Here is a 27,693-nt window from a genome sequence, read left to right on the forward strand (position 1 = left end):
GCAAGCCCTCCTAGGATTACATGCCAATGCTCATGCTATTCTCTAACTGGAACCGTCCTCACACCCCGATAAAGCAATCCTTCAAAACCCAACTCTCAGGTGGCAAAAATCACTTCTTTAGCCTTGCTTGTTGCATCTGCTATGCAACCACACTACTTGTTCATCTCTCTTTGTTAACCTTTATTATGTTATTTAATAATTAATCTACTTATGTACCTCCCATGCAGACTTTGAACTCTTCAAGCATAAGACTGGAATACTTTATCTATTGCATCTATAATGTCTGACACACGGGAGAGGCTCAAAAAAAAAGGTTTGTGAATGAGTATGCTTATTTTTAAAAGCAGTCTCCTGAATTGTGAGTTAAGTCATATTATTAAGAGCACCTTCACACATTACACTTAACATAATACTGGCCAGTGAATGACTCTTGGTGACTTTGTACACAGCTGAACATTAGGTAAGAATCAGGTAAGACACCCAGCTGCCTTCAGCTTAGCTCTGTCTCCTTCTTGGCTTTGGCAAGTCCTGGACTGAGTGCCAGGGGAGTTACTGTTACCTGGCTGGTAACTAATAAATTTTAACTAACCAAGCATTGCTAACATTTAACCAAGGGTGGGAAAGGCTGGAGAGATGCTAGTCAAAGGACACAAAATCTCAGGAAGAATAAATTCAAGAGACCTACTGTACAACAAATTTACAGTTAATAACAATTTATTGTATACTTGAAATTCACTGGGTAGACTTCAAGTGTTCTCACCACCAAAAAAAACTAAGTGTGTGAAGTAACACATATGCTAATGAGCTCCATCCAGCCCACAGTGTAAATACATTTAATATGGTAGACCATAAAAATATAGATTTGTCACTTAAAATTAAGTAAAATTTTGAAAAGTTTAACCCATGTTTCTCTTAAGCGGGCCCAAGATATTACTATTTTCAACTCACAAATGAGTTGAAATCATAATCATGGAATCAATGACCTCGACTCGACGAAAATAAATGGAATTAGTGATACTTCCGGAACTAGAAACCAGCTCCTCAAATGTCTCAGAGGGTATTTTCCTTTGAGGTTAAGTCAGCACATTTTACACAGTTCCAAATCCCTTTAGTGAAAGGGAATTAGATTAGGAATTTCTGGGGCATAATGTTCTTAATCCCCTATTTCTCATAAAAAAGCACTTCTGAGAAATGGAGGAAGAGGCACCCTTCCCATGAGAGCTTCAAATTACAACTAACAAAAAAGAAGTCTATTTCTTGGCACTGAATCCTAGTCCAGTGCTACACAATTCCAAATGACATTGTTTGGATACACTTAATTAGTACAGTCTTTCTTTGGTATCCAAGGGAGATTGGTTTCAGGACTCCCAGCAGATAGCAAAATCCGAAGATGCTCAAATCCTTTATATAAAATGGCAATGCCTGCATACAACACACACATATCCTCCTATATGCTTTAACTCATGCCTAGATGACTTATATACCCAATACAATGTACCTGTTAATAGTTGGAACACTTTATTGTTTAGGGAATGACAAGTGTGCACATGTGCAATACAAACACAACCATCAATACAACAGGCCTAACTACACGGTACACAGAGACAGTAGGCAACGTTCAAATCAGTGCCAAAGAGAGACGGAGGACCTGTGAAATGGTGAGAAGCTATAGCAGTGTGCCTACACACAACTTCATTCACATACATTCAGCATAGCACTCTTGGAAAATTTAAGTTTTGCTTTTTTGGAACTTTCTGGTATTTTTCCTTTTCTTTTTTTCTCTTTTTAATACACAGTTGGTTGACTATGAGGATGCAGAACCTATGGACAGAGCGAGCTGACTGTGTAAGGATCCTCTACTTCTAAATACTCAGGCAGAAACTGTTAAAATGAACTGTTTGTAACTAGTATGATCATTTCAAGCCAAATATTAATCCCATCAAAAGCCCCGAAAAGCTAACAAAATATGATATACCAAAGAATCCAAATGCATTCAATTACTGTCAAATCATCTGAAATACAGAGTACAGCTCTAGCAAGACTGGCCTTGGCATGTTAGAAAAAAAGAGACAGAGGCCAGCGCCGCAGCTCAATAGGCTAATCCTCCGCCTGGGCGCCAGCACACCGGATGCTGTCCCCATTGCCCCTCTTCCAGGCCAGCTCTCTGCTGTGGGCCGGGAGTGCAGTGGAGGATGGCCCAAGTGCTTGGGCCCTGCACCCGCATGGGAGACCAGCAGAAGCACCTGGCTCCTGGCTCCAGATCAGCGCAATGCGCCGGCCGAAGCGGCCACTGAAAGGAAGACCTTTCTCTCTGAGGAAGGAAGGGAGGGAGGGAGGGAGGGGAGGGGAGGAGGGAGGGAGGGAGGGGAGGGAGGGGAGGGGAGGAGGGAGGGAGGGAGGGGAGGGAGGGAGGAAAAAAAGGGGCAGAGAGGAAAAGACAGGGAGAAAATTAAGGATTAAAATAACTGATCTGGGCCAGCACTGTGGAATAGCAGGTGAAGCCACCGCCTGTAATGCAGGCATCCCATATGGGCACCAGTTCAAGTCCTGGCTGCTCCACTTCCCATCCAGCTGTCTGCTATGGCCTGGGAAAGCAGTAGAAGATGGCCCACTGCACCCACGTGGAAGACCTGGAAGAAGCTCCTGGCTCCTGCCTTCTGTCTGGCCCAGCTCTGGCCGTTGGGGCCATTTGGGGAGTGAACCAGGTGGATGGAAGACTCTCTCTGCCTCTCTGTAACACTGCCTTTCAAATAAATACAGAAATCTTAAAAAAAAAAAAAAAAAACTGATTCAACTCCAATAATTGTCACAGAGAAAAATTAAACTCCCTCTCTTCTTATATTGAGTGATTGAAGTGGAAAGAGCAATGAGAAGATATTTGGGGAAATCAAAAACTGAAATCCAAACATTAGCGAAGCTAACTTTCCATAACAAATAGCTTCCAAAAATAGAGCTGGCACAGAACTTGGCTGGGACTTGTACCAGAAGTGTCTTATAAGGCGCTGGTAGGTACTAGAAAGGCTCTGAGCAGAAACTGAGCCGAAGGCAGCGGAGAGCTCAGAAGGGAAGGAAGTCTTTCAGAGAAACACGGGGGCCCTCCCCACCCCCACCCCCAAGTGAAAAGATGAGCTAAAAATGAGCCCCCTGGGCTACTCTGGGAAGCCCAGCAGTATTCTGGGTGCATTTGCTAACCGCCAGGCCAGGAAGAATTCCGGCCTTCTGCACCCTCTGGCTGGGGCCCGTTAGGAACCCGGACAGCAGCCGCGGGTGCTCACAGGTGTTAGAAGCAAAGGCAGCAGACACCAAGAACTCTCTCTTCAGGCGCAACCCCTCAATGAGATCTCGAAACTGTCGGGCCCTCATCCGCTGACATTAAGTTAGAGCTACCGATGGCCTCCGGGCTCAATTCAGGGTGCGGCCCCCAGTGCAATTTTGGGAAGACGTATTCGAGGTGGGAGAAGTAAAGGGAGCGAGAACCCGCGCAACTCCACGGTACCGAGTGACCCCAAAGCCCTCCGGATTGGACGCGGGGGATGGGAAGTGGGGGGTCCCTGGGACTCCAGAGCGCGTGTCCCCCACAACCACAGGTCCTTTCCCCGCCCAAGCACTGGGTAAACAGCAGTCGGTAAGACGTAAGGGGCCAGTTCAGGTCTCCCGAGAGCCGCGGGCACGGACTCCCAGCCCCATACTAAAGTCACCTCAGCAAGAGCGCAGCCATCTTGGGTTCCGGCGTGGACGGAAGTTACGCCAGGCGCGTCCCAGCCTGCACAGGGCAGCGGCGGAGCGGGAGGAGGCGTGTCACGTGACCTCGCGGAGCCCGTTAAAAGGGCTCAGCTCCGGGCTGGTTTTTTTTTTTTTTCTTCTCTTTCCCCGCCTCCCTCTGCTGACTTCTACCAGAAAAATCCCGGCTTTTGGCAGGCATGCACCTGACCGTGTTCGTTGCACCTGTGTGTGTGTGTGTGTGTATTCATTTTGCGCCGCACAGCAGCGCAGCGGATTTGCCCAGATTCTTCACTGAGGACTTGGCAGTGTTGGCGTCACTCTCCTCCCTCCCACGGCCGCCTGAGAGCGTCGTGGCTGGCTGGCGGAGACACGCGGGGAAAAAGAGACTTTGGACTTTGTTCGGGTCTGGTGTGAAGGCTCCCCGACACCAAATCGCAGTGGTACACAAGTTGAGACCCAAGTTGAGTGTGAGGAGGGGCCGCGAGAGGACCCCACAGAGCTCCCCTCATCCCCAGGGACGAGAGCCGCCTCATGGGGCCGCAGAATTCCTGGGCTAGAGCTACCGCGTGAGTTCACGCCCACTAGCCAAAGACAGCTGCTCCCTTGTTCCTTGGTTCAGGGCTGTGTAGGCGACACCCACAGCCCGAAGATCCCGGGGTGAGGGGGAGAACCCACTTTGATTTATACATTGTATATAAACAGTTCTGAGCCACACAGGCGCAGGAATCAGTTGAGAGCTCGTTAGAAAGCAAAACAGAGTGCAAAAGTTCTTAGCCCTTTGAGGGGCGTAGGGTGGGGAAGGGTGAAGGGGCTAGCCCCCAATAGACTAGCAATTCCTAGTCTATAATAAAACTTATTCAGCTGTATTAACATTCAGAGTCTATTTATATTTAGTACTCTTGCATTTTTGCTGTCGGGTTTAAATAGCACAAGCTCACTTATTTCTGTATCGAATGAATGCTATTTTGCATTTCTGTAATGCTTGACAAAGCAAGCACTTTCGTAGATTCTGAAATGGGAAAAGACCTTAGAGGCTTCAAGGACAAGTTTTTATCCAGTGCAGGGATTTTCTCTGTGGTATGAACGCCTGCTGATCTTTGAGACTCTGCTTCAACACATTCTGTGATCTGTACCCCCAAAACAAGTTTCATTTACTGAACAGCTTAATCGCTAGAAAGCTGTTATCTTAAAAAACAGTTTTCTGATATTGGACTTCCAGACACCCATCCTCCTTTGGACCTTTGGAACTTTACATTAGTATCCAATGAATGCCTCTTTCACTTAGCTCATTAAATAATTTCACCTAACATATGTGTACCACTAGCTTTTTGCCAGAGTCTGTGAAAGGTGCTGTAAGGGCTTCAGAGATGCAGCCATGTATATTGTCTTCCAGAAGGCTGTAGCCCTAGCGGGATCAGTCAACAAAGAACCACAACAGGGGTGGGCACTGCGGCGAAGCAGGCTAAGCTCTGCCTATGGTCCCGGCACCCCGTATGGGCACAGGTTGGTGTCCCAGCTGCTCCTCTTCCAATCCAGCTCTCTGCTTATTGCCTGGGAAAGCAGTAGAAGATGGCCCAAGTGCTTGGGGCCTTGAATCCATGTAAGAGACCCAGAAGAAGCTCCTGGCTCCTGGCTTCTGAATGGCTCAGCTCCAGCAGTTGCGGCCATTTGGGGAATGAACCAAAGGATGGACGATCTCTCTCTCTCTGTAATCCTACCACTCAAATAAATAAGTAAAATGTATTTTTAAAAAAGAACCAAACAAAGAAAATAGCAACTCCATAAAGAGAGTAGCCAAAAAAGGAGAAAGTGGTTAGTTACAACTGAGGAGCTGGGATGTTGACTTTGCCTGTGGAATTTATGATCAAACCTAATATTTAGAGCTCTATAACCTAAATCTAATACTAATCACTGGACCTATCAGATCTGTGGTCTGGGATGCCAAGAAGGTGCCAGGTGACTGTGGCTTTCCGTGGATGAGCCAGCTGTAGTCTCACAGGTGGAGCAGTGACCTCTCCACTCAGATTAACCTGCACAGGAAACAGATCACGTTGAAATTCAGACCCAACATCCATTAAGTCAAAATCCATATCATCAGAACTTATCTTAAAAGAAAGGAGGAGGAAGAGCAGTCTCTAGCCAAGGCTTGTGGTGAGAGAAAGGACGGAGAAGGATGAATTGAAAGGAATTCCAATTGAGAGGGATAGGAGGTTCGGCGAAACGGCAAATCTGCAAAGGTGGAGACGAAGGAGATTCACAGTCAGGAGGGCTCTGTCTAAAATACTTTTCTGGCCAGATGTGTCTTAAAGCTTGACTCTGGTCATGGAAACATTTGCATCCATAAATTCACCCTAAAACCTTCAAGAAACTTAGATGATGTATCAAATTAAGTTCCCCCTCCCAGTGTATCATTTAAGGACTTTATTTATTTATTTATTTATTTTTATGTTTGACAGGCAGAGTGGACAGTGAGAGAGAGAGACAGAGAAAAAGGTCTTCCTTTGCCGTTGGTTCACCCTCCAATGGCCGCTGCTGCCGGCATGCTGTGGCCGGCGCACCATGCTGATCCGATGGCAGGAGCCAGGTGCTTCTCCTGGTCTCCCATGCAGGTGCAGGGCCCAAGCACTTGGGCTATCCTCCACTGCACTCCCGGGCCATAGCAGAGAGCTGGCCTGGAAGAGGGGCAACCAAGACAGAATCTGGCGCCCCGACCGGGACTAGAACCCGGTGTGCTGGCACCGCAACGTGGAGGATTAGCCTAGTGAGCCTAGCCTAGTGAGCCGCGGCGCCAGCCTTATTTAAGGACTTTCACAAACTGGCCTCAACTTTCCTGTCCATAGGATTCCCCCAGATCACCAAATCACAGTGAATGGCACATGTTTATACCTCATCCCTTTGTTCTTGCTTTTGCTGTTGTCTGGTTACCCTCCCTACCCATCTCTCTTTTTCAAAATGGCACTCATCCTTCCAGGTTGGTCGGTTTCTAACATTGCCCCCTAGACAAGACGACATCTTCCTCTGAACTTCTTTTATTAAATAAGATTTATTTTCAAGTTTTGTTTGTTTATTTGAGAGAGAGAGAGAGATCGAGAGATCTTCCATTCTCTGTTCCCTCCCCAAATGCCCACAACAGCGAGGGCTGGGCCAGGCCAAAGCCAGGAGCCAGGAACTCCATCTGGGTCTCTCCCATGTGGATGGCGGGACCCTGTGTACTTTGGTCATCATCTGCTATCTGTCAGATGCATTCACAGGAAGCTGGGTAGGAAATGCAGATATCCCTGTCTCAAACCCAGCACCCCAATATGGTATCTGGCATCCCAACAGCAGCCCCTATTTTTACTTTTATCTCTCACATACTTTTACTCAATCTTCCTGATACTGAACAGTATGTTCCTTTCTTTGTATCCTGTACATTTCACTTATTACTAAAGCACATGTCATGGTTTGTTATGGTTGATTACTGATGGGGTTGTCTTCTGATCCTCCTCTAATTCCCCAAATGAGATTTTGAACTTGGAAGGGGCACTTGATTCTTCCTCTTCTTCCTGTTACCTGCATTCCCATTCTCTCCCTTTAGCTGTTGCCTTGCTCTGAATTGAAATGGTCTTAAACTGCAGCATGAGACACTGAAGGACTTCTTGATGGGGGAAAGTCAAGGGCTTTCTGCCCGGGGTGTTCCAGTGGAGAAAAACTTTGAGCTGAAAGAATCACCTGGGAAGCAGCAAGTGACGGCCCAAGCAGTTGGGTCCCTGACACCCATGTGTGAGCCCTGTGTTGAGTTCTCCTTTCCCACCTTCAGCCTGGCCCAACCCAACCGTTGCAGGCATTTGGGGGAGTGAACCAGCAGTTGGAAGGTCTTTGTCTCTCTACCTTTCAAATAAATAAATAAAGACTTAAAAAAAAAAAAAGAATCTGTAACGTAGTTCATGGTAGCCAAGTTAACATAGGAGAGCCTATTTTCAGAGTTCTCTGGGGGAAACCCACCTCAGGCTCCTAGGTCTCTGGGGAAGGCACTCTTAGGCAAGGAGACCAAGAAAGAATCCGTTTTCATGGCTTTTGGCTTCAGGTTCCCTGCCCATCTATCTCTCAGAGAAGTGTGTCTGTGTCCCTTTTTCTGTCCTTCTCCCTCACCACCCCCCCAACATTCCAGCATGGGGTAGGGGGAGGCCAGTAGACACAAAGCCCTCTGTGTATGGGGTGGTATGTGTCCCCCACCCCTCCACCAAGAGTATACAATGCCCCTTCTGCTTCCTGCACTCTTCCCCCCTCCCCACCACCTCTCAACTGCACATGCCAGGCTGCCATTGGTTACTGGCTCAGGACAGCCCCCTCATACTGGGGCCCCGGGGGATTTTAAGCGGGTTCCAGAAACCCCCGCTCAGTTCCTGGTCCCCCACTCTCCCCACCCCGCAGCTGTGCTGGGCCCTAGCCCCTGCCCCAGCTATGGCTGCTGGGGCTCCCTCATCCAGCCCCAGCCCTGTCCTGGCTGTACTGCTCTTCTCTTCTGTGGGTAAGTGGAGCCGCCCCAGTCTGGGAACCCTGGGATTCAGGTTGTTTCTCAACAGCCTCCCACTTTGTGGCATTCCGCACTGCAATTGAAAAAGAGAGAGCAGGAGCAGGAAGATATTATTCTCAGGCAGGGGGATGGGGGAGGGATGTTATTTGGAGGAAGGCAGTAAAGTTATTCTATGAAGGCAAATGGTAAAGGAGGGTGTAGACAACTTCCTTGAATGGACATGGATGGACCCACCCAGCTTAGAAACGTGTGTCCCCAAAGCCATGCCAAGAGCCTGGTAGGAAGCAGTGTTAGAGCGTGGGACAGAACAGGATTGAACATCAGGTCTGGTCTCCATTTGGCCCCTAGGAGTTCAGGCTTAGTTTCCCAAAAGAGAAAAAGCAATGAGCTGAGGAGGGAGCCCAAGGTTTGTGGTCTCAGCTGCTCTGATCCTTTGTTTTTTGTGCCTCAGTTTCTCTCTGTGGCTCCTTGTCTATCTTGTGGGTGAATGGAATGGAAGGGGAGGTTTATGAGACTCTAGGATCTCACAGCATTAAAGCTAACACCCTTCATAAGTTGATCAGCCCCTTCCTTGCCCCCTGACAGATGTTGGGTGATCCAGACAAAGTCAAAGGAGGCTTGGATCCTTCAGTGGCTCCTTCCCTTTTCTGAACTGGCCTGAATCTTAGTGCCGTGGGTGAATATCAGGCAAGCTGCAATGGGGTGGGGAGATCAGACTGTCCAGGATTCTCTGCTGTCAGCGCCTTGCATCCTAAGCCCCAAACCTAGACTCTTCCGGGCTGTACTGGACTATTCTGAAGTACCAGGAGAAAATGTTAAGGATAGGAAGTTGGAAAAGGGCATATGAGGGAAACGGGAGCAGGAAGGAATCTTGAAGTATGGAGAGGGAGAGTTCTGTCCCAAGCCACTGCGCAGAACTGAGAGGGGAATGACTCATAGAGCAGGAGGAGTAGACGTTAGAAACAATGAGCAACTTCCCTTGTAACACTGGGGATTCCCAAGAAGCTTCCAAGGTGGAAGTCCCAGGAGGTGAGTGATGACACTGCATGCTGAGATGGAAGACAGGACTATGGGGGCAAGGGTAGGGGTGGCATGAGTCCCCAACATTGGCCAGACAATGAGACTTTGTTTGCTTGGTTGCCTCCTCCCCCTCCTGTAGAACAAAAGGGACTACAGTTGCCCCCACCAAGGGCCAGCCCACATACATAGTCTCCCAGGAATGGCCTGGCTTGCGTGGGTGAGTCTTGGAGGTGGCACTGGGCCAGAATGGCCAAGAGGAGGGTGAGGACAGTCAATCTACAGAGGCTCACATGCAGTCATGTGAGAATTGGCCTTAAGGTCGTGCTCTGTATTCAGCATCCCCTGAGAGGGATGTGGGACTTCCTTAGTCAAGAGCAAGCTGGGAGAATGGTTACACTAGGGAAGCAGTTTGCCATTGTCTAGTTATTTTCATGGTTTTTTTTTCTGCAAGAATTTGAATTCATTATACTGTGAAATACTATGCAGCTGTTAAAAATAAGACTGATGCTTATGAATCACCATAGAAGGCTCCTTCAGCTATACACATACAGACATATATATACACATATATTCTTAACTTAAAATATATATGTGTATATATAATATGTGTAAAATATAAATATATATTTATATACATGAATATATATATAATATGTGTAAAAAAGGAAAGCAAAACAAAATTATTTGTTATAAATACACATGTATTTTGAGTTTATTGAGTTGATAGAAGGAAAAGCACACCCATTAGAGTGGTAACAGTGGTTATATCTGGGTGGGGACTACAGGAAAGGACCTGGATAGGGAGGGTATCAAGGGAGATGTTAGTTTTATCTCTAGCATTACAATAGTTGATAGGAAGAATGTGATATCTATGACCTGTATAATTTATAAAAATTTTAAAACATTTAAATTCCTACATTCTAACCCAAAGCGAAAGTGAGACTTGGAGACAACCCAACTTCCGGAAGTTTTCCAGAACATTCTGTCTCTGCTGCAGACATGATGAAGAGTTTTAACAGACGTAGCATGTACAGGCCTGGACTCAGTTAGGCCAGGGGACTGGGGCCCCAGCACGTGTTGTTTCTGTCTTTGCCGTGGCTGCTGAGCGTTGGCTGCCTAGCGCTCTCCCCTTCTCTAGATGCCTCATGGGGGGAGGAGAGCCGCAGCTGCATCTGGTTCCCCCTCTGTGCTTGCAGTGCTATCCCCAGCGCAGGCCATTGTGGTTTACACGGACAGGGAGGTCCATGGTGCTGTGGGCTCCCGGGTGACCCTGCACTGCTCCTTCTGGTCCAGTGAGTGGGTCTCAGATGACATCTCCTTCACCTGGCGCTACCAGCCCGAAGGGGGCCGAGATGCCATTTCGGTGAGTGCCTGGGGACAATCCTGGGGTCAGCTAACTCAAAGCGTGCTTCAAAAACAGAAATGAGAAATTGGGCTAAAGAGGAGGACATCCTCTATGAGCCATAACCCTAACTTTGGTGAGGTAGGCGGCAGTCTTTGTCATCCTGATGGGGGCCTGTGTGCGCTGTCGTTCCTCCTCAAGTACCCCCCTCTCCTGCCTGGGGCTCCCCACCCTGAGGCTGGAGCTAAGCTTTGACTGCTCTGTTCTCACTTGGGTCCTCTCACACAGATCTTCCACTATGCCAAGGGACAGCCCTACATCGACGAGGTGGGGACCTTCAAAGAGCGCATCCAGTGGGTAGGGGACCCTCGCTGGAAGGATGGCTCCATTGTCATTCACAATCTAGATTACAGTGACAACGGCACTTTCACTTGTGATGTCAAAAACCCACCCGACATAGTGGGCAAGACCTCTCAGGTCACGCTCTATGTCTTTGAAAAAGGTGTGAGGGGGCACGGGGGCAGGGTGTCTGGGAGGGGACCAGGGAGGATGGGTAGACCGTGGGAAGAGGCAATACGCATGGCGTAATGACCTCCAGGCTCCGGGAGGGTGGGCAGAAGGTAGCCCACCCCCAGGGAATAGGTGTGGGGCTGGCAACCACAGAGACAGGTCTCCACTCACTGTCCTGCTTCTTTGCCCTCCCCCCTGCTAGTGCCAACTAGGTACGGGGTGGTGCTGGGAGCCGTGATCGGGGGCGTCCTCGGGGTGGTGCTGTTGGTGTTGCTGCTGTTCTACCTGGTTCGGTACTGCTGGCTGCGCAGGCAGGCGGCCTTGCAGAGGAGGCTCAGGTAAGGGGCGGAGCCTGACGTCCTCCACCTAGCGCATTTTCTCCCACGAGAGCAGAAACTCCTAGGGGAGAGAGGGAGGCGGCGGCGGGGGGGGGGGGTGCAAAGGAAAGAGCAAGCAGGGACCGTGGTGCAAGGGGCTCTGGCGAGGCCCAACCCACAGCACCCCGTTCTCCTGCAGTGCCATGGAGAAGGGGAAATTGCACAAAGCTGCGAAGGACTCTTCGAAACGCGGGCGTCAGGTGAGCGGGACCTGGGGCCAGGACCAGCGGGGGAGGAGAGCATGGCGGGAGCCGGGAGGCGCGGGTGAGCGGGGAGGGGTGGGTGTAGCCCAGCAGTGCGAGAGTTGATGCGCGCGCCCTTCCCCGGCAGACGCCCGTGCTGTATGCCATGCTGGACCACAGCAGAAGCACCAAAGCTGCCAGTGAGAAGAAGTCCAAGGGGCTGGGGGAGTCTCGCAAGGATAAGAAATAGCGGTTAGCGGGCCGGGCGGGGGGGCGGGGGCCAGGGCCGGAGGCCTCCAAAGGCGCTCAGGTGGTGGTCATCGAGATGGAGCTACGGAAGGACGAGCCGGGCTCGGAGCTCCGGCCCGCTGTCAAGTCCCCCAGCAGAACCAGCCTCAAGAACGCCCTCAAGAACATGATGGGCCTGGACTCGGACAAGTGACCTCCACCCCCAGGCCCTGCCAGAGCAGGGGGACCTAGGCTCCTCCCCTCACCCGTCTAGGTGCTTTCCTCCCTTGCTCCCCAGCCCTGGCCTGTCCTCGCCTACCTTGGAGATGTAAGTTTCATTCCAGAATTCGTTCCTCCCCCACCGTCACGCCCTCCTCCCCGCCCCCGGGCTTTCTGGGAGCCTAGGGGCTGATCCTACCCCTCACCTGCCCCAAGGGCTGTGTGTTTGGTGTCTGCCCCTCGGCACCGAGAAGAAAGGGACCTTGATCACCCTGCCTCAATTCTAAGCCACCAGACCTCCCAATCCGCTGCACTCCCCCCAACTCCTTCCTCTCCAGTCCCCTCCCCTCCATCAGGTGGTCCAGTTCCACCCTCTCTTCTTCCTGCTAACACCCACATCACCCAGACCATACTCTCCTTCAGGGGTTATTTAGATTGTTGATAATGTTTTTTTTTTATTTTTTAATCCATTCTTTTCTTCATTTGTTTGTTTATCTATGCCCGTTCAGCCCTCACCCCCATGACTGAGGACCAATGACGTCATGTGGCTTTTGCAATTCCCCCACCCCCATTAAGCCCTTCACCTAGAGCCAGCCCAACCAGAGGGGCCCCTGATTCTCAAATCTCAGCTATGGGATTGGCACCCCCTGGCCACTTGGGAGCACCGTTCTGGGACTCCAGGTCAGGAAGAAAGAGAGAGACAGAGACACAGAAAGAGAGGGATGCACCCTCCTAGGTCAGAGGGTGGAGGAAGGGAAAATGAACCTGAAGAGATGGCCTTGAAACACTCCAGCAGAAGGCGGAGACACAAACAGGAGATGGGGGCGGGGCAGGGAGTGGAGGAAGAGGCTGCGCTCCTCACCATAGGAGATTCTTAGGATTTTTCTACATTCTGTATATTTCTTCTCAAAACCTCCAAATGTCCTTAAATGTTTAATAAACACTGACATTTCCAGAAACCACGGCCTCCATCTTGCATTTCCTGTTTCTCATGGGAATAATCCCTGCCTCTTATCCCATCCCAAGCTCCCACAATTCCTCTGCTGGTCTGGGCTTGTATAATATATAGTAGAAGGAACTCAGGAATGGGCTCGCCAGGCACAACATACATTCAACAAATGTCCAGTGAGCTCACACCGTGTCTGCATGGTGTCAGCCTCTACTTTTACGTGAGTTAGGAAGCTCCATCTCTCTTCATGAACATCAGAATTTTCAAAGTATCCCAGCACTCACCAGCTGTGTGACCAGGATGGTTACTGGACTTCAGTAAGCTTGTTTATACATTTATAAACAACCGAGATAATGATACCTACTCTGCTTCATTCCCAGGGTTTTGCAGGAATCCACTGAGATACTGTGTATGGGAACAGTGTAAACTATAAATTGATTTACAACTAATGTATTAGGGTCAGTTCCTTAAAGATGTTTCTAGCTCTTGCCTAAAGGAGTAAACTTTCTAAACACGGATCTCATTCATCTCTCCAGAAATACACACACAACTTGGTTTTGTTGATATACTGTTTTAGGTGTACTATTAGCATAACTCATTAGCTGATTTGTTGATATGCTGGTTTAGGAACAACCTTAATACCCTGGAACCCTTAAATTATAGTATATAAAAACAGACAAGTATGAGTATCGTTGTCCCCTGGGGAGCGCTGTTGGCAAAATAGTCCCAAGACTCCCTCAGATAATTTCTTCTTAAGAAGCTAAAGATGTGGTTAACACCAGCTTTGCCAAATCACAAAGTGCTTCCATTTATCTGAAGGATGTTATCTTCTTTTAGAAGAAAAAGTCATCCAAATTCATATTAAGATAAAAGCTAATAGGTTGTAGATAGCTTTTCAGGGAGTAGTAGAGGGAGCTTAGCAGCAACTCAGTCAAGTTGGGAACATTTAAGCTAAAGATGGCTCAGTAGTTAAGATACTAAAGGGATCAGTGTTGGTTAGATTGCTGCAGCTGGGTACTGCACTTAAACATCCCTGTTTGAGACTCAGATGAGATGTGTGTCACTTCTGAGATTTAGCACAGCCCACAGCTTCTCATTGCATTACACTTTCACTCTAAAAATGCTCAGCTTCCTGCATTTTATCAGCTCAGTTTCCCAATTGTTTTTTTATTTCATTTATGTGAAAGAGAGGGAGGGAGGGACAGAGAGCAAGCTCCCATCTGCTGGTTCACTCCCCAAATGCCTGCAACAATCAGAGCCAGCCGGGCCAAAGCCAAGAGATGGGAACCCAGTCTGGGTCTTCCACATGGGAAGCAGGGACACAAACACTTGAGCCATCACCTGCTGCCTGCCAGGGTACACATTAGCAGGAAGCTGTAAGTGTGAACAGAACTGGCACTCAAAACTGGGTACTCCGTTGTGGGATGTAGGCATCCCAAGTGGTGTTTTAACCCCTATGCCAAACGCCCACCCTAGATTGTTTTAATATTCCTTATTCCTTTTGGATTCCTGGTTTCCTGGAACTGCACTGTACGACCTGTTCACTATGCATTTTCACAAGTATTGCATACTTCCATGACTTTACCCAAGACTGTGCCCATTTCTCACAATTCCACAAATGAAAAGCACATATTTTCTCTCCTATATGCTAATGCATTACATAAGGCCTAGAATAATGACTTACATATAGGGAAATGGCATTATCATATGAGATACTTTGGATGCCATCTAACTGCTACTATTAAATAAGTCATTTATGATACTCAGCGCATTATTAATAATATTAGTTTTCTCCAGACATATGAATACTTTGAGAATAATTTAAAGTGTCTTTTAATAAAAATCTCAAAATAAAACTTATAACTCAATTTATGAATATATGTACAAAAGTGCAAATAAAATATTAGCAAATAGAACCTTATAGTGAGTTGATAAAATAGTAAATTATGAACATGAAGAATTAACTGGGAATGAAAGAATGTGTCAGTATCAGGAAATCTAACAAAATTAATTATATTAACTTAGGGGGAAAGAAATAATTATATCAAAGAAGGATGCATTCCTTTTTTAAGTGGGGCAGGAGTTTGGCTTGGTGGTTAAGATACTGGGAGGCCAGTGTTGTGGCCCAGCAGGTTAAACTGCAACCTGTGAAGCCAGCATCTGATTAATGATATGGACATGAACCAGCACCCATATGGGATGCCAGCATTGAAGGTGGTGGCTTTACCCACCACACCATAACACTGACCCTGAAAAATATAAAATGACAAAGATAGAAAAGAAGAAACACAAAAAGAACTTCCATGCACTGGTTCACTCCCCATAGGCTGCAATGGCTGGGGCTGGACCAGGCTGGAGCCAGGAGCCAAGAACTCCATGCAAGTCTCCCCTGTGGGTAGCAGGGGCCATCATCCACTGCCGTCCCAGGCACATTATCAGGGAAATAGATTGCAAATTGAGCAGCCAGGACTCGAACCAGTGCACCAGTATAGGATGCTGGTATCCCAGGCAGTATTTTAACCAGCACCACAATGCTGGCTCTGATCTGAGAATAAATTTTAAATACATGTTTCATTCTACTCAAGAGGATGTAGTAGAACAAAACTGTCTTCCATCATTAAGTATCTTTAAAATATTCCCCAAGGGATTAGGGATGAAGGTTCTTATAGATTGAGGTTGGGACTGAGAGGTGCACATTCAGTTTGTGTCCAGAATACTGGGTGTTCTGCAGTATTGGTGACCCTCCTTCAACTGGTTGGCTGAATCGTGTCCTTTAGGAAATTTTGATAATAGCAAAGAGGGCTTCAGTCATTTGGGGGCTACATGCAGGTGGTAGTTGCTTTTTGTTCCAGGCCTGGAGTTCCTGGAAAAGAAACCCCTGGAGACAAGACTGAACATGGGGATGTTATCTGTTGGAGAAACAAGTGACCTCACGAGTCCCATGATTAGAACCTTGTAAGGCCAGCTGCACTGCTCCCTCAATACAGTGAGTTAATTTTAGTAAGTGCTTGATTGGCCATCAAAAGGCAGGGCAAGGACACTTCAAGGTAATGCGGGGAGGCTGGGGGGCCGTGAGAGACTAGGATCGGATGGGCTCTAGCAAGTGTGTTCAAGGCTCAGTAAGAGCGGCTTGGTTTCACCTCCAGAGAATCCCCTGGTCTCCAGGATCGATCACACCAGCCAGCAAACTTAGTTATGGATTTAGGTCTTGGTTCAGGGGTGTACAGAACTCCAAGTGGGCAGGTGGCAGACTCAGCTTCCAATTAACAGGACCATTGTTGAGATCACTGGTGGAAGCAGTCTCCTACTGGGACTAAGTCCCCCAGACCAGCAGAACTTGACGTTGCTAGGAAACAAACGTTCTATCAGTGTGTTGTTAGGTGTAGTGATGAAAGAGCCTCTTCCACTGCCACCCCCTGATTCCTGAAACCAGATATTCAGATTTTCTGACCCCCCCCAAACCAATGCAGGACTTCAGTTGTTATTGTTTTAACTTATTCAGTTGAGAAAGAAACAGAGAGAGAGAGAGACAGAGAGAAGAGAGATCTCCCATCTACTGCTTCATTTCCCAAAGGCCCACAACAGCTAGGACTGGGCCAAGCTGAAGCCAGAAGCCAGAAAAATCAATCTGGGTCCCCCACACTGGTTACAGTGACCCAACTACTCAAACCATCATCGCTGCCTCCCAAAGTGTGTATTAGGAAGAAGCTAGAATCAGGAGCAGAGCTGGGCACTCTGACAAGGGATGTGGCACTCCAAGTGGCATCCTAATGCCGGACTTTAAACCCCAAAGTTGTGAAGCTAATGGTACTTAATGCAGGTCCGGTGGTTCGAGGCGGGTCTAGTGGGAGGCCCTGAGGTCATTGGGAGGATGACCGCAGAAGGTGGGTCTCACCAGGGGTTGTTATAAAAGCCTGCATTTGGGTCAGCCTCTCCCTCTGCTTCCTGGCTTTCCATGTGACCTTTCATCCACATATCTTCTCCCATTGCCATCCACTGCCCTCCTTAGAGGCCAAAGCAACAGGGCCACCAACCTTAAACTTGCACCTGCACAACCGTGAGCTAAACAAGCCTTTTCTCTTTCTAGTTAGTTGCCTTAGGTTCTTGCTTGTGGGAACAAAACAAAGCATCAGACCTTGAACAGACAAGGTGAGGTCCACCCACCTCTACTGGTTCACCCAGGAACACCCTCACCAACACTCACAGGATAATGTGAAGCCCCTGGTACTCCAGTCCCCTTGACCCTTAAAGTTAACCATGACGTAATACGTTTTCCATTTCAGGATAAATTGCTGCTGTGGTTAAACAACACCCAGGTCCTGAGTGACCCAATGTCATCCGATCTTTCCCTGCGGGCTCACTCAAGGGCACTGGGTGTGCCCCACTGGTCTCCAGAAAGACTCACATTCCTACCAGTTAATGTCTGAATTCAGGAGGCCAACAGGGAAGCATTAGGAGACAGAATAAAACACAAATTATGAAATCAAAAGCCCTGAACTTTTAAGGGTGTTATTTAACCTCTCGGAATCTGTAAACTCAGGGTGATCCCATATAATTGTTCATTGAGAATCAAGGAATGTCATATTATCAGATTGGTGGAGCTGGAGTTGTGTTACAGCAGGTTAAACCCCCACTGCTGACGCTGGTATCCTGTAACAGAGTGCTAGTTTGAGTCCTGGCTGTTCCACTTCCGATCCAGCTCTCTGCTGATGTGCCTGGGAAAGCAGTGGAAGATGGACAAAGTTCTTGGGTCCCTGCGCCTATGTGGGAGACCCGGAGGAAGCTCCTGCTTCCTGGATTTGGATCGGCCCAGCCCCAAATGTTGTGACCATTTGGGGAGTGAACCAGCGGATGGAAGATCTCTCTGTCTCTGTCTCTAACTCTGTAACTCTGTCTTCCAAATAAATAAATAAATCTTAAAAAAAAAAAGTTTCCTTGTTCGGAAAGTGCTTTGGAGTCATCTAGAATATTTTCAGTCATACTTAAATTTCTAGACCTGAAATCCTTCTGCAACTTACTGTATGACTAGTAGATTTTTCTCCTGGAAAAACAAAATTTAAAACATGACTGAGGCAAGCTCAGCCCTCTGCTCTCTGCTGAGCCGCCCTCCTGGCCCGCCCAGGTGTATTTTCTCCATTCAACCAGGTAACTAACCTCACTCTTCCCAGTCCGAGTGACTGGGTGCTCTCTCTGTCCCTTCCGTTCTGACGGATGCCCTGTCCCTAACAAAGCCTCATCACTCTACTAAAAAAAAAAAAAAATGACTGAAAGAAGAAGCCATACCAAAACCTGTGTTACACAGTCCTCCCCAGGACAGAGTTTTGTGTATTGAAATCAATAGAACATGCACTGCTTGCAAAGTGACGGTGAGAAATTGCTGATAAAGAGAGAGAGGACCTTACCCAATGGGCAAGGCTCCGCTGAGACAGCGGAGTTTTCACTAAATTTCCTCCTACCCAGTTATCCCCGCTCAGGAGACAAAGGGGATTCAAACACCTTTCCCTGAGGAAGTAGTCACTTGGTCGTGGGCAAAGTCAAGTGCGTAATCTTCCCTCACTAAAGCAGGGAGTCTGGGACTGAGCAGATGTTCAATACACACATATACCCACACATATACACACAAATGCACATATACATACATACTCATACACATATACACACAAATGCACACACACATACATACGCACACACACACGTGCATACACACATGCACACACAAATACATATACACATAATACTACACACATGCTCACATATGCACATACATGCATATACACATGCACATATACACATATACACACAAATACACACACATACATACGCACACACACACGTGCATACACACATGCACACACAAATACATATACACATAATACTACACACATGCTCACATATGCACATACATACATACACACATGCACACACAAATACATATACACATAATACTACACACATGCTCACATATGCACATACATGCATATACACATACATACATGCACACATATATACACATACACACACAGGGAGGTGGGAAGCAGTGGAGGGGTTGATTCTAGTGTCCATAATATACATGTTTAATACTGCTTGCTTGAGGTGTAGAGTTAAAGTTCAACAGACTCTGATTCACTTGAATCTTCCTGCTGCTTATTTAAAAAGAGACAAAATTAGGCATGATTTAGAGACTCACCCATGTTTTTGGCAAGATCTAAAACTAGGACCAAACCAGACCCATTTCAACAATTCAATTCTTGCTATAGCTTCCTCTGGATGCCCTAGGACAAATGACTTTTCTCCAGAACCTTGTATTTTATTAAGTTGATATCTTTTTGTAAGGTGTGTTTAAAAGAAGAAACAGGAGGATGCACTAAAATACAAGATGTATAAACCATGTCACTGAGGAAAGCACTCGGCTTAGAGCACCACCCATGCTAATTCCTGGTCATCTTCTACTTCCTCTTTCAGTTCAATTCAAGGAAAGGATGAAACCGCCCCAACACACACTCAGGAATCAGGGCCTCGCTCACTGTCCGGTGGTCCAGCACTTCACTGCTTCATGACTCAGACCCCGTCACCACTCAGTTGCCACCACTTTGTACTGCAAAGGCTTTGCTTTGGGAATGGGATTTGGCACAGTGGTTAAGATCCCCCCCACACTTGGGGGGCCAGACTGTGGCACAGCGTGTTAAAACTTGCAGTGCCAGGATCCCATATGGGCTCCAGTTCAAGTCTTGGCTGCTCCACTTCCAATCCAGCTCTCTGCTATGGCCTGGGAAAGCAGTAGAAGATGGCCCAAGTCCTTCGGCCCCTGCAGCTGCATAGACGACCCAGAAGAGGCTCCTGATTCCTGGCTTCACATCAGCACAGCTCTGGCTGTTATGGCCATCTGGGGGAGTGAACCAACAGATGGAAGACCTCTCTCTCTGCTCCGCCTTTCAAATAAATAAATTTATTAAAAAAATTTTTTTTAAAAGACCCCATTTGGAATACCCACATCACATTTTGGGGAGTCTGGGTTTGAATCCTGCCTCCACTTCTGACTCCAGCTTCCAGATCTGCATTGGATCCCAGGCTCATGGTTCAGCCTTGACTGTGGTGGACACTTGAGAAACAAAGCAGGAGATGAAACAGCTCTATCTCAGTCTTTCTACCTTTCAGATCAATCAATCAATCAATCAATCAACTGTGTGTGTGTGTGTGTGTGTGTGTGTGTGTTTTAAGGCTTTCCTTTCTAGGCATTAAGTGTGATTCTCCCAGCACCTCCAGTGTCTACCTTTCAGTCCCTTCCTGAGTGTCCTGCACATGGTAATGACCTACAGCTTGGCAATGAGATTTGGAGGACTTTTTTTTAGAAAGAATAGAAGTGGAGGCAGGAGAAACACAGAATTCCTGAATCTTCAGGCTAGTGCTAGCCATGGCTTCCCAAAAGCCAAGGGTAATACTCCCAGTCCCCTCAAATCCAGTGCCCATTTTTACTATCCTAAAGTGTGTAATACAACCTTTACACTTAATTTCAAAAAGTAAGTATGGGGGGGGGGGTCTGTGTTATGGCACAGTAGATAAAGTCACCCCCTTTGACACCAGGATCCCATATGGGTGCTAGTTCAAGTCCTGGCTACTCCACTTCCCATCCAGCTCCCTGCTAATGCACCTGGCAAAGCAGCAGAAGATGGCCCAAGTCCTTGAGCCCTTGCTGCCCATGTGGGACACTCCTGACTTCAGCCTGATGACACTCCTGACTTCAGCCTGGCCCAGCCCTGACCTTTGCAGCTGTTTGGAGATTGAGCCAGTGGATGGAAGATCTCTCTTTCTTTCTCTCCCTTGCTGTAACTCTGTCTTTCAAATAAATACATAAATTTTTTTGACAGAGTTAGAGAGAGAGACAGAGAATAAGGTCTTCCTTCCGTTGGTTCACCCCCAAAATGGCCTCTACGGCCGGCACTGCGCCGACCCAAAGCCAGGAGCCAGGTGCTTCCTCCTGGTCTCCCATGAGGGTGCAGGGGCCCAAGCACTTGGGCCATCCTCCACTGCCCTCCCAGGCCACAGCAGAGAGCTGGACTGGAAGAGGAGCAACCGGGACAGAATCCAGTGCCCCATCCGGGACTAGAACCCAGAGTGCCGGCGCCACAAGTGGAGGATTAGCCTAGTGAGCCATAGCACCGGCCCATAGTTTTTTAAAAAGAAAACATAATATTCTTTTTTAAAGGATTTATTTATTTGAAAGGCAGAGTTACAGAGAGGCAGCAAGAAAGGTCTGCCATCCACTGGTTTGCACCTCAACTGGCCATAATGGCTGGAGCTGGGCTGGTCCGAAGCCAGGAGCCAGGAGCTTTTTTTGTGTTTCCCATGCAGGTGCAGGGGCCCAAGGACTTGGGCCATCTTCTACTGCTTTCCCAGGCCATAGCATAGAGTTAGATCGGAAGTGGAGCAGGCAGGACTCGAATTGACACCCATATGGGAGGATGCTGGCACTGCAGGCAGCAGCTTTGCCTGCTACGCCACAACACTGGCCCCTAAAAATAATATTCCAATGATAGTATAAAGGTAAAATAAAGATGAAATTATAATAAAATTGTAAATATTTTAAAATGTAGTGTTCAGGCATGACCACACTGGAAGTATATGATGAAGAAGCCAGAGGCTCATATCTGTACATCAAATCACTGGAATGCAGTGACAACATGTGCAAACTGACAGAGGCAGGGTTACCAGCCCCTGAAATATCACAAGTTGCATTGTCATTAATGACACGCATTTCTGAAATGGTAAACAACTCTTTGTAAAGTTCTGAACAAACCATAATACTTTTTAAATCTTTACATGAGTTGCATTGCTGGGAAATTTAAAGTCTAAAGTGTGATAAAAAGTACTTTGTGGGGCCAGCGCTGTGGCTCACTTGGTTAATCCTCTGCACGCGGCACCAGCATCCCATATGGGCGCCGGGTTCTAGTCCTGGTTGCTCCTCTTCCAGTCTAGCTCTTTGCTGTGGCCCAGGAAGGCAGTGGAGGATGGCCCAGGTGCTTGGCCCCTGCACCCTCATGGGAGACCAGGAGGAAGCACCTGGCTCCTGGCTTTGGATTGGCATAGCTCCGGCCGTAGCGGCCATTTGAGGAGTGAACCAATGGAAGGAAGACCTTTCTCTCTGTCTCTCTCCCTCAATAACTCTATCTGTCAGATAAATAAATAAAAAACACTTTTTTAAAAAAGTACTTTGCATTGAGCCGGCGCCGCGGCTCACTAGGCTAATCCTCTGCCTAGCGGCGCTGGCACACCGGGTTCTAGTCCCGGTTGGGGCGCCAGATTCTGTCCCGGTTGCCCCTCTTCCAGGCCAGCTCTCTGCTGTGGCCAGGGAGTGCAGTGGAGGATGGCCCAAGTCCTTGGGCCCTGCACCCCATGGGAGACCAGGAGGAAGCACCTGGCTCCCGCCTTCAGATCAGCGTGGTGCACCAGCTGCAGCGCGCCGGCCGCGATGGCCATTGGAGGGTGAACCAATGGCAAAGGAAGACCTTTCTCTCTGTCTCTCTCTCTCTCTCTCTCACTGTCCACTCTGCCTGTCAAAAAAAAAAAAAAAGTACTTTGCATTTATATCTAAAATGGAGTGAGGTGTTCAGTTCCCTCAGTTAATAGGAGGGCTTTTACCTACATTAATATGCAGCAGGACTTTTAAAAGTCATGCAACATATGGGACAATTCTTTTTTGTGATGCACTGTCCTGCTCACTGCACTACTATCCTACCAGAACCTGCATCACCAATGCCTCCATACAAACAGCAATTGGGATAACAATATCCCCCAGAGATTCCCAAAATATCCCCTAGAGGGCAGCACATCCTCCTGCTGAGAATTGATTCAGGGCCATGAGACTGTGAGGAAGGGAAGAATTTAGCTTTACTTCGGGATACCCACATCTGCTCTCTATTCTATCCTAATGAGGGTCTTTAGACCTTTCTTTCAAGGGCCACACATCAGCCCTTACACCCCAAGTTCTGAGCCACATTTCTGTATCTATCTCACTTCAAACCACGTTTAATTCCAGAGAACGAGGCACTGATATACAGTAGCCAGGTAAAGCCAGGGTCCGGTGCTCACCTGCAAGAGTGTGGGACCAGAGAGGGTCCAGCTCTGGATTGCAAGGGACCAAGCAGACCCTGTCTGAGCTCAGCTGAGGGAAGTTCTGCCTGCTCCGCCCTCTAGGCTAAGTTGGACAACATCCTCCAAATGTCACTTCTCAAGTCTCATCTATCTATCTATCGTTCTATCTATCATCTATCTATCTACTATATATCATCTATCTATTATCTATCTATCTATCTACCTACCTACCTACCTATCTATCTACCTATCTGAAAAGCAGAGCTACAGAGAAAGTGGGGGAGAAACAAGGAGAGAGGGAGAGAGAAATCTTCCATCTGTTTGTTTACTCCTCAAATGGCCACAACAGCCGGGGCTGGGCAAAGCTGAAGCCAGGAGCCTGGACCTCCACTCCAGTTCCCCGTATGAGTTGTGACATGGTGCAAGTACTTGAACCATCCTTCACTGCTTCCCTAGCATATTAGTAGGGAGCTGGATCAGAAGTGAAGCAGCTGGGAATCAAACTAGTGCTCCTGCAGGAACCTTGAAGTGCAGCTGGTTGGCCAGAAGTGCAGGTCACAGCCATGGAATTGAAGTTGACATTAACACCGGATAGTATCATAATTGAATTGTGGGACACCCTGTCAGTGTCTGGAAAGATGGAAAACTGCTTAATGTCAAGGAGAAAGCCACACATTTGGTGTTAAAAATGTTAAATATAAGAATAACAGAGGTTTTTTTTTTCTTTTTAGCTTTCCTGTTTTTCTTTTTAAAAAAGATTTATTTATTTATTTGAAAGGCAGAGTTACAGAGAGGCAGAGAGAAAGAGAGAGAGAGAGAGTTCTTCCATCCATTGGTTTACTCCCCAAATGGCCACAACAGCTAGAGCTGTGCCAATCCAAAGCCAGGAGCCAGGAGCTTCCACAGGGCCTCCCATGTAGGCACAGGGGCCCAAGGACTTGGGCCATCTTCCACTGCTTTCCCACTCCATAGCAGAGAGCTGGATAGGAATTGAAGCAGCTGGGACTTGAACTGGCACCCATATGGGATGCCAGCACAGCAGGTGCCAGCTTCACCTGCTACACCACAGCGCCAGCGCCCCCCCCCCCCCGCTTTTCTTTGTTTCTTATGCTTGTCCCTCTGCAAAGCAAATTACAGTAGCATTCAGTTGCAATTATTGCTGCACAAAAACAAAGCATTCAAGAATAATTCCTGGGAACTAGTTTGAGTCCCAACTGCTGCACTTCCAATCCAGCTCTTTGCTATGGCCTGGGAAAACAATGGAACATGGCCCAAGCCCTTGGGCTCCTGCACCTGGAAGAAGCTCCTGGCTCCTGACTTTGGATTGGCCCCCCAGCACCGGCCGTTGCAGCCATCTGGGGAGTGAACCAGCAGATGGAAGACCTCTCTCTCTCTCTCGCACTCTCTCTCTCTCTGCCTCTTTATAACTCTGCCTGTCAAATAAATAAATAAATAAGCACTTTTTTTAAAAAAGGAATAATTCCCCTGTGATTATTACTAGAAGGTCCTGAAGGGGTAGGGAAGAAAAGCAGGGTTTTACAGCCACAAGGAAAAGATTCCAACTCAAGTCCAGGGCCTCAAGGAGGAGTTACGGGAATGCCAAAGACTGGATTTGAGTGCCCATGGTAGGATTAAGCAGCCTACCAGAGAAAACCTTTACTGAGGACTACCATTGGTTCATCACATGATGCCTCAGTCTGCCTGGTCAGAACTACGTGTCCTAAAGCAAGGATTATGCTTCTGCTACCATGTGTCTTACTAAAAGTATCTATGATGGCCGGTGCTGCGGCTCACTAGGCTAATCCTCTGCCTTGCGGCGCCGGCACACCGGGTTCTAGTCCCGGTTGGGGTGCCAGATTCTGTCCCGGTTGCTCCTCTTCCAGGCCAGCTCTCTGCTGTGGCCCGGGAGTGCAGTGGAGGATGGCCCAAGTGTTTGGGCCCTGCACCTGCATGGGAGACCAGGAGGAAGCACCTGGCTCCTGGCTTCGGATCGGCACAGTGCGCCAGCTGTAGCGGCCATTTGGGGAGTGAACCAACTGAAGGAAGACCTTTTTCTCTGTCTCTCTCTCACTAACTCTGCCTGTCAAAAAAGAAAAGTATCTATGGGGACAAGCATAACACTGTTCTTGAGGGAAAAATCATTTTGGCACTATGCTCAGTGCAAAGCAATGCACAGCTCAGATCAGTGTGGCAAAATCCAAATCGGCAGATATCTTCCATGCAACAGCATCTCCAGGAGAGGGGCCGGTGACAGAGAACTCAGCCATTGCCGTAGCATCAGCCACCTCTCACAAGCCCACACACCAGGAACAGGGAGCCTACAGTACCTAAGTGTCCATGGGGAGGACCAAGGTGCAACACCAGTGAGTTCTCACCTGGAGTCCATGGATGGAGGGAATAGGAAATACCCTTGCTCGTGTGGCGTAGGGTGTGTGTGTGTGTGTGTGTGTGTGTGTGATTAATTTTATTTAAGGTATACAAATTTCATGTATTTCACATATGCAGATCTAGGAACAGAGTGACACTTCCCACCCGACCCTCCTCCGTCCCTATGCTCCCAGCCTTCTTCCTCCTCCTCTCCTATTCCCATAGGGAATACTCTTGATTCATACATTGGACACATGCCAGGCGTGGCAATGAGATTCTCTTTATTTGTCTATGAGGCTAGGTCTAGAGGCCTCCATCAGAACTATGCTGTACTCAGAATAGATTCCAAATATAAGAGTAAAGCTTCCTCCTCTCGTCTGGCATCAGGAGGAGGAAGTATTTCCTTTAACACAAGCTTTGCCCGTGAATTACTTATTATTCAATTCTCCTTATATCCTATAGCCATGGGATTGCTCTGCACAGCTCAACTTTGGGATATAGATTGCTTTCCAGGGATCATGTCTCTTGTTTCTAGCCACAGCTGCTACATGGTTTGCACTTCTGTATTCTGGAACCAAGAAGCCAAGAGCAAAGGAGGTTGGGAGGGAGGAAGGAAAGTATCATTAGATTCTTAGAATTGTATTTATGAACTACAATGAATCTGTTCTTTGTATTAGCACATTAACACGAGAATTGTGTTGTAGTAATTATCATGCATTTGCTGTGACCCTGAGGATCTAATGTATTAATAAATTCCTGGGCCGGCGCCACGGCTCAATAGGCTAATCCTCCGCCTAGCGGCACTGGCACACCGGGTTCTAGTCCCAGTCGGGGCGCCGGATTCTGTCCCGGTTGCCCCTCTTCCAGGCCAGCCCTCTGCTGTGGCCAGGGAGTGCAGTGGAGGATGGCCCAGGTGCTTGGGCCCTGCACCCCATGGGAGACCAGGAAAAGCACCTGGCTCCTGGCTCCTGCCATCGGATCAGCGCGGTGCGCCGGCCGCAGTGCGCCGGCCGCGGCGGCCATTGGAGGGTGAACCAACGGCAAAGGAAGACCTTTCTCTCTGTCTCTCTCTCTCACTGTCCACTCTGCCTGTCAAAAAAAAAATTCCTTTTAAAAAAGGGAAGGGCAAGTATTAAGAAATGAGGGAAAATCATAAAGGAAGAGTAGAATGGTGGAAAAGTGGGGATGGGAGAGAGAGACTATAGAAAGGATCCACTTTTATTTTATTTTTTTTATTTGATAGAGTTATAGACAGTGAGAGAGAGAGACAGAAAGAAAGGTCTTCCTTCCATTGGTTCACCCCCCAAATGGCCGCTACGGCCGGAGCTGCACCAATCCGAAGCCAGGAGCCAGGTGCTTCCTCCTGGTCTCCCCATGCAGGTGCAAGGGCCCAAGCACTTGGGTCCTCCTCCACTGCCTTCCTGGGCCACAGCAAAGAGCTGGACTGGAAGAGGAGCAACTGGGACTAGAACCGGTGCCCATACGGATGCCGGAACCAAAGTCCCACTTTTATAAGAGGATTAGAGCTACAGAGACGAATAGTGGTGCTTGCAAACATGAATGTATTTAATACTATTGAACTATAACCTTTAAAATAGTTCAGATGGTAAATTTTGTTAGATATATTTTACCACAATAAAAAATTGGAGGGGCCGGCGCTGTGGTGCAGTAGGTTAAACCTCCACCTGCAGGGCTGGCATCCTATAAGGGGGCGACTTTGTGTCCCAGCTGTTCCTATTCCAATCCAGCTCTCTTCTTTCTATGGCCAGGGAAAGCAGGAGAGGATGGCTCAAGTGCACCCACATGGGAGATCCAGAAAAAGCTCCTGGCCCTGGCTTTGGATCAGCTCAGCACCGACCATTGGAGCCATCTGGGGAGTGAACCAGCGGATGGAAGACCTTTCTTTATCTCTCTGTCTCTCTCTGTAACCCTACCTCTCCAATAAATAAAATAATTTTTTCCTTTTTTTAATTAATTTATTTTTTGACAGGCAGAGAGGACAGTGAGAGAGAGAGACAGAGAGAAAGGTCTTCCTTTGCTGTTCGTTCACCCTCCAATGGCCGCCGCCCCCGGCGCGCTGCAGCTTAAAATCATTTTTTTTTAAATTGGAGGGGTTGGAGGCCGGCGCCGCGGCTGACTAGGCTAATCTTCCGCCTTGCGGCGCCGGCACA

The 27,693-nt window shown here is 48.0% G+C and overlaps 2 protein-coding genes across 2 annotated transcripts in view; one reads left to right on the plus strand and one right to left on the minus strand.

The window, feature by feature from the left end:
- SDHC (succinate dehydrogenase complex subunit C) overlaps positions 1-3,833 on the minus strand; it is a 39,937-nt gene extending 36,104 nt beyond the window's left edge. Inside the window, exon 1 of the mRNA XM_051858445.2 lies at positions 3,699-3,833. Within this exon, the coding sequence (XP_051714405.1) occupies positions 3,699-3,718 (20 nt within the window). The 5' untranslated portion in view covers positions 3,719-3,833. The remainder of the gene's footprint in view (positions 1-3,698) is intronic.
- Positions 3,834-7,991: 4,158 nt separating this feature from the next.
- Positions 7,992-13,076, plus strand: MPZ (myelin protein zero). The gene is made up of 6 exons (XM_008264187.4): positions 7,992-8,233; positions 10,456-10,622; positions 10,890-11,103; positions 11,314-11,449; positions 11,628-11,688; positions 11,819-13,076. The coding sequence occupies exons 1-6, from the start codon at positions 8,014-8,016 to the stop codon at positions 11,918-11,920; spliced, it is 900 nt and encodes a 299-aa protein (XP_008262409.2). The 5' UTR covers positions 7,992-8,013; the 3' UTR covers positions 11,921-13,076.
- The last annotated feature ends 14,617 nt before the right edge of the window (positions 13,077-27,693 follow it).

This window comes from Oryctolagus cuniculus, chromosome 7 (assembly GCF_964237555.1).
Source record: "Oryctolagus cuniculus chromosome 7, mOryCun1.1, whole genome shotgun sequence".
In the NCBI taxonomy this organism is placed as follows: Eukaryota; Metazoa; Chordata; class Mammalia; order Lagomorpha; family Leporidae; genus Oryctolagus; species Oryctolagus cuniculus.

Bases quoted from the DNA above. Each gene is read 5' to 3' on its own strand.
- MPZ (XM_008264187.4), top strand. From the start codon at position 8,014: ATGCCAGGCTGCCATTGGTTACTGGCTCAGGACAGCCCCCTCATACTG. The intron at 10,623-10,889 runs GTGAGTGCCTGG...CCTCTCACACAG, and splicing joins GGGGCCGAGATGCCATTTCG to ATCTTCCACTATGCCAAGGG. The intron at 11,689-11,818 runs GTGAGCGGGACC...CTTCCCCGGCAG, and splicing joins CTTCGAAACGCGGGCGTCAG to ACGCCCGTGCTGTATGCCAT.